Genomic DNA, 11,329 nt, shown 5'->3' with positions numbered 1-11,329 from the left:
TCTGCACATGGTTTTCTGGGGCAAGAGATAAGGGGGCTGTTTTAAGATGACCTATCCCCTCAAATCCATGGTTTGCTAGCAGTCAGGGGCATTAGGAGACCTAATGGATAGAAAGACAGAGGCTTACAGCAAAGCAGTGTGATCACAGAGTCATTTCCTTAGGGAATAAACCTATGGGAAAAAAAAATAAATAAAAAAGAACATTGTCATTGTTTATCTTCTTTCAGCAGGTTTTGTTTTTTCATCGGAAAAAGTCAGCAATGCAGCAAACAGCTTCATGAATACACAGATTGCTTCTGGCAGCTACCAATTAACAAAGACTGGGCTGGTTCAATCCCCATGTGGCCACCTCCCTGGGAGTTTCTTGTTTTGTACAAGCCATTTTTCATTACAGAAAATACACACGCTTCACCCAACAGTTCTGGCTGGCTCCTGCTGTGAGAGGGAGCCCGATGTGGGACGGGCAGCGCCAAGGGCTGGCTGCGTGCCCCGCTGTGCCCAGCCCTAGGACCTCCATGCGGGACCATAGGACGTGTGTCTGGCCCATGCAGTGAACAAAGGTGTGCCAGGACACCTGCAAGCAGGACTGGGAAGGCCACTATGAACCCAGCCCATACACCTCCTGCTCACTCTCAAGCCTTTCTGATGCTTCTGCAGTCAGCCTGTGCTTCTATGAGCCATTGCAGCACCTACACGTGAGACCCCAGACTCACCTGTGCCATAGAACTGAGGTTTTGAAAGGTTTGTGCACAGACCTGTGCTCATGAGTCAAACCAGGGAGGAAAAGTGTCCTGGTATGGACAAAGAAACTTCTGGCTATATGTAAAGATCTACATACACACATCAGTGTTGGGTCCCATTACAGCTACTGGAAATCCAGCCAGAGGAATTTGGGATGTTATTCATTGTAGCCTAAAGCCGACACCTACCTCCAGGTAAACGTCCTACCCAAAATGTCCCAGAGTGAGACTCCTCAGTGTGCCCCACTGCAAGCCCAGCAGTAGTCCTTGCACCAAACATGGAAGAAGAAATGCAACATTTGAGTCTCCAAGCAATCACTTTACAGCTTTACCCAAGAGACAGTGCATGCAATGAACCACAGATCAGGGAGACACGGTGCTTAAAGTCAGCTATGATGGACAGCTTTTTATTTTCCAATGTTTTCATTTAACAAAGTGCTACATTCCATAGTTACAGTATGAGGAGTTGGTCTCATCCAAAATAGAAAACCACAAGAAAGCACAAGGACTGCTAATATCACTCTATGGAAGCAGTGCAGTCCAAAGGAACCTCACCCAGGGTGAACATCTGGCCTTGGAGACACCTTTAAAAACCAGCAGCTGTGGGGTGCAGGACCACTTCAGGGCAAGAACTGCGCCCCAGGTGGGCTGGTTCCTCCCGCTGGAGATGGGGCTGTACATGCTGAAAGGGTGGCGCGACACCTACAACAAATTCTGGCTTGTGCTATCAGGAAATCCCAAACTGGGCATCCACAGGGAAACAGAGGCGAGCTGCTCATCTTGTGCCAAGCCAGGAGATGGTTATTGCTGCAGCACAGTCGGCGTTGCAGCTGTGCGGGACTCGGGCTGCATTAGCAGTGGCATGACCCACCTCTGTGTTCAGCATCTCATGGGTCACCCAGCACGGAGCACGCAGGGGCAGAGGGCACTTCTCTGCTGATTTGCTTTGTCCTCTGTTTTTCAAAGGAATCTGCTTGTTTGGCTGTTAATTTTAGAAATGCGGAGGTATAAATTAAACAGTAGAGCTTTAAGAGACCAGAGGCTTCAGCTCCCACCTGAAACCCTCTCCCTGCCCCATCAGCAACCTGACAATTTCAATCAAATGAATCTAACTCCAGGAACTGCGTATAAAATATTTTCAAGAGCCTGGTCCAAAGTCTACTGGCCATGGATGAGAGGAGAAGGAGCTGGGAGATGTTTGTGCTTTAAGGACCTGCAGAAATTTCTGACGTCAGGGGCACTGCAGAAAACCCTGTCTGTGCTCCAAAAGCTCCTACATGTTTCACTGGCACCTACAGCTGGTTTTGGCTGTCCCTCTTGCCTCCACTCCAAGGAGAACTGAATTGGAAGATGTGGGGAGCATCCAGGCTCTGGGGCAGATGCCTAACCAAAAGTAACTATTAAACACCTGTACTTCAAATGGACGTTGGTTGGAACTCTCTGCACTGCTGAGATGCCAGTAAAGTTGGCCAACAGAAAAATTCTGCCAACCAGCAGCTCCCAACCAAGCCACCATGCTCTTGGATAACAAACCTGGGAGCGACGCCACGGCACAGAAGTGCTCAGAGCCACAGCCAGGCCTGTGAGTGAAGCTGGACCGCAAGCAAAGTCTTTGGGCAGCCCTCCCAGCCCACAAACTGGGCTCCAGCACAGATCACAGAGCCAAGAGTGAACCGTGCGTTTGGCTGGACATCCCTCTTGGCTGCAACTTGCCCAGTTCATCCCACCGTACCCACAGAACAGTCGCTCAGATAGCGGCAACGATGTCAGCCCATCCGTGGCACAGCTGATGTCCGGCATCACAGCCACCCACGCCATGTCCTCGCTCTCAGAGACACCAGGACAGCCAGCCGATGCACCCAGACGCCGCCTTTGTCACCCTGATAGGCAGCACTGCCTTTAATTTCAATTCGTTACGTTGGGGAGGGAGAAGAGAGAGAGCGAAACTGATTGCCACTGTGGAAAGTTAGCGTTTCCCAAGCTAAGGATTTATTAGCACAACGAAAGGCCGCGGTGCCTCCCCACCAGCCTTTCCCATCCATCAATTTGACAACCCGCCCAAAGAGCTCTGCCAGGGCTGCGGTGTTTGCATTCAGATCAGCGCCTCGCTCAGCCATCCCTCCTCCTCGCTGGCCAGGAGCCGGGCGTCTCGTCGGCCATTAACGCAACATGTGCGGTAATCACAAGCCACACAGGCACGTTACCCTTAGCAGGAAAGCGAGAGGAGGCCGCCCTTCACGGGCTGCTGCTGCACCAAGCCCCGCTGATTCCCAGCTATTCGGATCTCAGTGGTACTATTTGGCAGCAACACCAGCAGTTCCTCTTTTCCAGCGTTAGCTCAGGTCTCTCCTTCAGGCTGCAGTTGTACGCAGAGGCCTCGGCCCCCCCAGCTCCATGACAGACCCCCTCACGCAGGCAGGGCAGCGCCCGTAGCCACCGCGTGCCCGCCCAGCGTGCCGGGCCATGCTCCCCAAAGCACCTTACAGCTGCCTGCATGGCCTGGCCTGCTTGGTGCTGTACCTCATAAGCTTTTCTGGAGGTGATCTCAAGCAGAGCAGAACCAGTCGCTCTGCCTCACAACCCCTGTCAGGAACAGGTCGTCAAAGAGCCCAAGGGAAAATGTTTCCTGGTTCCCCAAATCCCAGCTGCCAAGACTGGACAACAAGCAATGCTAACCGGGCTGTTAACACCTCCCAAGCACCTCCATGCTCCAAGAGATTTAGAAATGAGAAGAAAACAGGGAGAGATAAGTCCAGAAGGAAAGCTCTTAGCCTGGACCTTTGTTGAAAAGAAGAGGCTTCAGCTTTGGATTGGGGCACCTGGATTTAACGGCGGGCTGCCAGTCAGTGGTTGTTGGGAGATCTGGGCTGCTTTTTGCAAGGCAAAATCCTCCTGATGAATTTTCAGGAATGAGAAGGTAGAGAGGAGAAGGGAGCCCTGGCTGGGAGAGCCTGTCCTAGAGGGACTGGGGAGCGGAGACAGCCCGGTGTGCTGAGGGACGGCTTTGTCCTCTGCCTCCCCCAACCTGCTCCCCACGCGCTCGATGGGATGGATGTGAGGGCCTTGCACAGCTCCTGGGCTGGAAGACTAGCATCGGTAGCAGCACTTGGAATACAGGTGGTCCCACCTGGCCTTCTCACTGGATGTGAGGAGCAGGCCTACAGGAAAGGCCCTGGGCTCTGAAGAGCGTTGCTTGTCTGGAACCAAACATCCATCTGATGACTTAATGCCCAAGAGGCCCTGACCCTCTGAAGAGAGAACTGAGCTTCAGGCTCTTCTGGTCTGGTCTTCTGAGTGTTGTCTCTACCATGCAAACCCACGAGACATTTGCTTACCATCACCTACATCTGTCTTTGCAGCCTGACAGGCCTCTTCACCTTTACAAAGGATGAAGCCCTGCGTGGGTGCTCCTCAAACACACTTCCACCTCCTCAGAGGCTCAGCGGGACTTGTCTCGGTACGCATGCTGTCTGACCTTTTTTCTTTAATCAAGTCTCCTCTGGTGACAGCCGCTGTTCCTTGTATGAAGGATGGTTCCCCACAGAACAGTGATTTCCACCTTGGAAACATGAATATTTTGCATAAATGTAAGATTAAAGAGTCATTGCACAACAGGCGAGAGAGAGAAAGAAATGCAGCCCTTCGTTTTTAGCTAATTTGACTGTGCAAAGCACCATTACCTTCCCCTGCTTGGTTCCTGGAAGGTAAGGCACTGACTGTCCCCCTCTGCACCCTGGTGCCGGCAGCATGGAGGCTTGCCCTCACCCCATGCTTCACCTCCACAGCCTTCTGCAGCTGTCCATCCTACAGCTTCATCTCTTCCCCCACGTTCCCACCTCGACCAGATCCCCTGCCCGGAGCAGATATTGCTCCGGCCGGGGCAGCCACTGCTTTCCAAGCATCCCCTCATTAGCCGTGAGTTCCTCGGCAGCTCAGCCACCTTTGGTGCCTTCCTGCATTTGGTGGCACAGAGACGAGACCCGCCAGATCTCTCAAAGGTTTCACGAAGCTTTCAGGGGCTGAAAACGCAACTCGCAGTTGGGAAAGGAGGCAGACGCTCCGCTTCCACCGCTGTGTGAACGCAGCCTTGGGTTAGGGGTGAAGCAACCACTAGTGCCTACGGACAGGGGGCAGAGGCTGAGGCAACCTCTGCCCTGTCTTTCCTTTTACCTACCTGCACACTGAACAAAAGCTAAGAGATCCATGCAAGACTACCCATCAGTACGTGAGCGCTGGTATTTATTGTGCTGTAACAGACAGTGCTGGTTGAAAATGGACTAAGATTTTTGTCGTGAACCAAGTGTTGAGGCCATTCCCGTGTGTTTCCAAGAAGCGTGGAGCAGAGCTGAAGGGAGGGCTTGTAAAAGAAGGGGCGGGAATCGGGGAACAGAGCGTAGAAATGTGCTTCAAACTGTATCGACAACACGGTACTTGGGCACTTCTCGGGTGACGAGGGATACAGTTCAAGTGGATAACTCATTAATTAAGCAGAGCAGCTAATCTCAGCACTAATGAACTCTAGCTCAGGTAATGTAACATTTAAAATTAACAAATTGGACAGAAGTCATTCACAGCAAAGATTTCCATTCCCAGTTTAGGTGAGAGCTATTGTTATGATTGGATTACTGCCAGCCAAGGACCGAAATAGTACACCGGGGTAATAGGAAAATAATCATCCGTACAGATCAGCTCCCGCTGTAACAAGACGCGCTGTGGATCTGAATGAGGCGCCGGGTGCGAATGTGAAATCTCACTACGGTACCAAAACAAACATCACTGCGCGGTGCACGTAGAGCATAGCATGCCTGGTTCGCCGGGGTGGTACCAACCACTGCTTGGTGTTCGGGGTGGCTGAGAGCAGCGATGCAGCAGAAAGTCCTTCCTTCTTTTCCTCCCCCTCCCTCCTTTTAAAAGTCACTGGATATCACAAGGGCACTGCAGTTCGATTCAAAATTCATCTTCGGAGCTGTCGGCTAAGAGCATTACTCGGTCTTGCATGCTGTTAAATTCCCTCTGCTAGGGGAAGAAAAGAAATGTTAAAGAGCTCAATATGCAAACCAAAATGAGCAGCGTCTGGATCCCTCCCCCAGTACTCCAACCAAGAAGTCCAGCGCACGTCAACCCAGAGAAACCACTCTCCATAACCTGATGGCGCTTACATTACAGCCAAAACAGTTAACTGGGGAGTGGTGGGAACAGGCCGGGGTTTTTCCTTTGCAGTTGCTCTACCTTTCTTTTATGCCTCTTCGAGCCATTTCTCCTCCGGCGATTCATAATCTTAATGCTGTAGAGCGCTCCGAGGATGAAGAGGGCTCCAGCTATCCCGACTCCTACAGGAACCAGCATCCCCGACATGTATCCTGCCTGCGTTGGAAAGAGACAAGCAGAGCAGAACTCACAACAGCGTCCTTTCAGAGGTATTTTCCACTACGCCAGGTGGAAAATACGGTTGGACCAGCTGATCTTGGAGGTCTTTTCCAACCTTAATGATTCTATGACTGCAACACAACCCTACGCTTTCATCAGACTTTATTGTATTTGAGTCCTTCTCCCACCTGCATAGGATGGGATCTACTTCCAGGATTCCAAAAAAAGCCTCGAACCAGCCCCACTGCAGGACCTGGATGGCCACCACAACTGCTCACTCACGCTCAGCTTTTGCTAACAGATACTTCTTTCCAATAACAGAGCTCAGCATTTGCTCCCTTTGGCATGGAGCTGCAAGCGCGGGGGTGACGTGTCTGCTAATACACTTAGCAGCATCTTCCTGGCTAGCTCTTATTGCTAGAACATGTCTTGCCACAACCAAACTGCTAAATATACCCTGGTTGAAGAGATTTACGGAGCTCCCATGCTCCCCAAACAGAGACAGGTGTCATGGGAGAGCAAGTACCCCGGGACCTGCCGGAGCCCCCTTGGCTTCATACTCAAAATCTGTGAACCAAACGCTTTTGTTTTGCATGGGAAGGAGGCACTTTGAGCAGGACAAGGATGCGGGGGGGCACTCGTGCCTGCAGCCGGTCTTGTCGCAGATCAGATGCAGATCAGCCTTAATTCAGTAGTTATGATCCATATGTTTGCATTGCCAAGAGTTTAAAATGCCAATAAATATATATATAGCACGAATAATTTGCAAACATTTAAAATCCTTTCCAAAATCTTCCCAAGTGATTATTACTTTACTGTTTAAATGAAAATTAAGCCAAGCTTTAAAGTGCCAACTTGCTCCAGCATCCTCGCCTAGCTCAGGCTGGGGTCTCAGTGGAGGAAGGGCAGCAGGTACGGCTCCCCCAGGTCACTGCTGCCTTCATTCACGCTGCAGCAGCGCCGTTCTCTGCGGCTTTACCCTTCTCCTACACACCCCGAATCAGATTTTACACCTGCCGAGGGACAGATGCGCGATCCAGAGGATTACCAGGCGCCTCTTAGCAAGACTCAGTCCAGTGCTCGCAACCATGTTCATCTGCATTCCCAAACTGCAAGACGACCTAACAACACATGCTTACGCTGTAATTGCTTTTCTTCCGTAATCCGCTGAGTGGGAAAAACAAAGGCAGTCAGTGCGTGCTGCCCTGGCTTCACAGGCTTATCCGGAGAACGAAAATACCTGCTTTCACCTGGGACAGACACAGATGAAAACGAGGGCTGTTTTGCCTCACAAACCCCTCCAGATCCCGCTCGGCTCTTTAAATAGTAACATCTTTGTGTCTGCATTGCAAAGCTGGAGGGCTCAGGGCTTCAGCTGCATCCTGCAGCTTCCCCGCGATGCCTCCCAGGAAACCCAGCCCCGCTCGGCACGCGTGCTGGGGGGAGCTGTGTGTGGCACCCGCGTCCCCAAAAAGGAGGTTAGTGAGAACACAGCTAAAAGGCTGCATCTCCGCGAGGCGATTAAGGTGCCTTAATTGGGTGACCTAATTAGCGCAGCGTGGGTTGTGCTATTTCTGGAACTTTGCTGCTGGCACAGGCAGTGAGGGGAGGCTGGCAATGCCTTTTTAGCTGCTGCCCCGTTGAGTTTCCATACCAGAAATCGCTGCCTTTAATACAGTGAATTCTCCTGTCTGCCCGTGAGCCCTTCCCAAGCCTGGCCAGCAGATGCCCTTTTGCAGCATTTCCCCCCAGGCTGGGCCATTGGTTTATACCCCAAATGCCTGTGATGTGAGCCAGGTGCAGGACCTGTCCTCCCAGCCCTTCTGCGTCATGTAGCCCAAGCTGTGAGGGCTTTTGCACTTGCTTGATACAAAATCCCATCTCACAGGCAGCTCCAAAGCCACTTTTTTTTTACCCCTTGCCCATGGGGAAGATAATGCTTCTTTACAGACCCTAGGGATGCTTTTAGTATACCCAGTCTGTCACTGTGACCTTCCTGGCTCTGCTGGATGTTGAGATAACAGCAATAGAGGACTTCAAAGGAACTCATGCCCATTATTTTCTATTCCTAATGCAACATTTGCACAGCATTTGCAGGAGACGGGACATACATACCAGCTCACTGCCCCATGCTCCTGGTCCCACACTCACCACACAGTCCCCTCTCAACAAGGAAGATGAGGAATCGGGGTGAGCAGGTTAATCTGTGAGTGATGTGAGTGGGTTTTGCTGGGCTTTTCTAAGAGAAAAAAATGATTAAGGAAAACGAGCAAGGTGAAAGATCTGCCTCCACGTGTCTGCCGTACCCTGCAGGAGGGAGACGTCTCTCTGGTCAGAGGACACTAGGAGGTCCCTGGTTATACCAACCCCACAAGAGGTTCAGACCCTACAGAGCAACTCCGCTGGCAAGTTGAACATGCACCCCGCTCATGGGGAAGGAAAGAGGTGGCCAACAAGATGCCAAAAGGGATGAAGTGAAAGCTCTGGCTTCAGTGAGAAGACGCCCGATGCGCCCAGGCTCGTGTGGTGCTGGCAGGGTAGGCCCGGCGTGAGCGGGTGCCACGCATGCATGCTGCATGCACCCCGGGCACTCTGCCGGTCTCGGTGTCTGCTTGTTACCTTCGTCAGGAAAACCATTCTCTGTCCTTTCAACGCTCGCTCTGGCTGAATCCCAGGCCAAGATGCTCTGCTATGAGCAAAGATGGTGCTAGACATGCCTCCTTCCTAGTGTGGGCAGAATACCAACTCAACAAGGGCTGGGCAGAAACCCTCCTCAAACCTTCCACCCCCCCGTCCTTGAAACAGGTGCCCAGAGCCCTGCTCTCTTTTCAGACTTGGTGCTGCTGAAATTTGGTGGGGGTGATACTGGAGGGCTCTGCTCGCTGGGTGACAATCTGCTCAAACTTAGCCGTGTGTTTTTAGGGGCTGAAGTTTCCTATCGAGTCATCATTTCTTGAGTTTTTGTTTTTTTTTTTTCCTATATTAACTCTAGTCCTATTCAAGAGTTTCTAAGCCCCGCTGAATTACAAAATGTTCTTGTCTTAAAACACTCCTGTCACCTCATTTCTAGCTTCACTGCTTTGCCGTCGTCAACATAGCATTTGGAAGGTTTCACAACCATTTCAAAATGTTAATATTTGCCCTAGGGTAGCAGAGCCTGAAAATCCATCAGAGTCTGTGCCTGGTACAACTCCTGATTCCATGTACCCTCGCTTTGTAATGTCAGGGAGAAAAGATCAGGAGCTGGTATCTTTTCATTCTTCCTGTGTTTGCTTTTTGTCCTTCCAGGAGCTTGCAGCTCCTCCTGCACGGGGGGCAGGAGAGGTCTGGCCCAGAGGCGATGCACTGAGATGCACAGCCAAGTTTTGGGCTTAAAGAAAAGGGGTGAGGGCAAATTAGAGGGCAATAAAAAAATGTAACTTGGGTAGTGCAAAGAGAAGGCGACTTTCGGGTGCAGAGAAGACCCTCAAACACCCCTGTCCCTCGTCCTGCTCCCAGCTGCTACTCCTCAGGGATGTGCTGTGGATTTACACCAATACACGCAGCAGCAGCATCTGGTTCACTGTATCCTGGAGAAAAATTTAAGCCCCTTCTCAATCATCTTTGTAGAGATAATGAACTGCACTGGCAAGAGCTTATTTATTCCTGCAAGTAAAAACGGTGTTGCTTTTAAAGTCATTGAGAGAAACACTGAGCCTCTTACCTTATCTTTCAGCTTCTCCATCCAGCTTCTCACTGAAAAATAAGACAAAAAAGCTGTAATCATGTTACTTATACTAATTAGTAACAAATGATAATGATAGTATTGAAATAGACACTAATTAACTTGACAAGCTGATAACATTTTTCATTAGATCTCCTCTTTTGTTCATGAAAAAGAGCAAATGCAGCAAATCAACAAGAGAAACTCTTTATGTGAGTTGGCAGGCAAGAAGTTTGCTTTTGCCTGTGCAACCCACATCTTTGGAGTGATTAAAAGAGGAAGATGTGAAACAGGATTTCAGGTTGGGGGTTTCGAACCAGTACTTCTCATACACACACCGGGATGGCTGATAAGGAGATCACCTTACGACAGGGCCATCCCCTTCACTGGCCAACTCTACGTCAATATTGCTCTTTCTGTTAGGCATAAACCTGTACAGATCCCTAAAAAAAGCAGTATTCCCTGTCTTTTATTCCCTTCCTTTTCTGGAAGCAGCGACTGCCTGCTCGGGGAAGTCACCAGGTACCATCTGAGGACGGGGAGAGCACTGGAGGTGCTACGCTACTAAATCAAGGAAAATTGTGCTGCCATCACAGAGACTTTCAGCTCTAACAGTCACTTTGAGTCCCATGAAATATGGTACCCGAGAGTTAAACGTCTTTAATGGCATCTACTTGGGGATGAAATATTAAGCTGATCTCAAAGAACTGCAGGCACTTGGCAGGGATTCCAACAGCAGCTCTGCATTTGCCTGCACTGCACGGAGGACCAAACGCTCGGCATTTAAGGTATCAGCTGTTGTTTCCAGCAAAGAGCTGAAGGTATCAGGGCTCAGCAACTGTGCTTTAAGCCCTAAGCAAGGATCCTTGGTGCTCCAGGGGGACAGCGCTACAGGCACGAGGGGGATCTCGGCTACACCAATGTCTTTCTGAGGGTTATTTCTCCCAGGGTACATCAGATCCCAAACGTAACACGCTGTTTATGGTGGGAGACCCATTTCCAAGCCTGCTTTCTTACAGAAGCTCTCTTCAGAGCTTTTGTTAGCAGCATTAGAGCCTGCCTGTTGGTGTGCCACTCAGGGTGGCCATTCTGCAGTGACAGCGTGGCTGCGAGGGTGCAGCTCCAAGGCCGTCAGCAAATTACCTTTTTATGTCTCTGACACAATATTGAGAAGCACAGCCGTAAGGAACCAGTAAGACTCGGCCCAGACATCAGCACCACTGAACTAAACTAAGAATTTGAACAAGTTTGAAGGGATTTGAATACTCTCTTTTTTAACTGTCAGTAGCATGACACTTTCCAACCAGAGGATCCTAAATTATCTAGAGGTGAAAAAAGCATGAAACAGGCAGAGGAGCATACACACAAAGTCAGCTAGCTCTGAAGGTAACTAAGAAAAAAAAAAACTACCAAGGAGACATACTCGGACACCCACAACACTAGAAGAGGACGAGAGGACTTCTGTGACCAGCTCTTCCCACCGGTTGCCCTGACCTGCATGGACTAGCCCGTGGTGGTA

The 11,329-nt window shown here is 50.5% G+C and overlaps 1 protein-coding gene across 6 annotated transcripts in view; it reads right to left on the bottom strand.

The window, feature by feature from the left end:
* Positions 1-1,120: 1,120 nt before the first annotated feature.
* The window catches only part of ARMH4 (armadillo like helical domain containing 4), a 58,192-nt gene continuing 47,983 nt past the window's right edge, over positions 1,121-11,329 (bottom strand). For 4 of the 6 annotated variants that reach the window (XM_048066128.2, XM_048066129.2, XM_066998507.1 and 1 more), the window contains exons 6-9: positions 9,811-9,842; positions 8,727-8,831; positions 5,970-6,104; positions 1,121-5,756 (exon numbers count right to left, since the gene is read on the bottom strand). In XM_048066128.2, the coding sequence (XP_047922085.2) occupies positions 5,688-5,756; positions 5,970-6,104; positions 8,727-8,831; positions 9,811-9,842 (341 nt within the window). In that variant the 3' untranslated portion in view covers positions 1,121-5,687. The remainder of the gene's footprint in view (positions 5,757-5,969; positions 6,105-8,726; positions 8,832-9,810; positions 9,843-11,329) is intronic. The other 2 variants (XM_048066126.2, XM_048066127.2) reach the window with 2 other exon arrangements.

The sequence above is a fragment of the Anser cygnoides genome, chromosome 5 (assembly GCF_040182565.1).
Source record: "Anser cygnoides isolate HZ-2024a breed goose chromosome 5, Taihu_goose_T2T_genome, whole genome shotgun sequence".
Lineage (NCBI taxonomy): Eukaryota > Metazoa > Chordata > Aves > Anseriformes > Anatidae > Anser > Anser cygnoides.
Note: the sequence above shows the minus strand (reverse complement) of the source record. Positions and strands in the feature narration are given on the sequence as shown.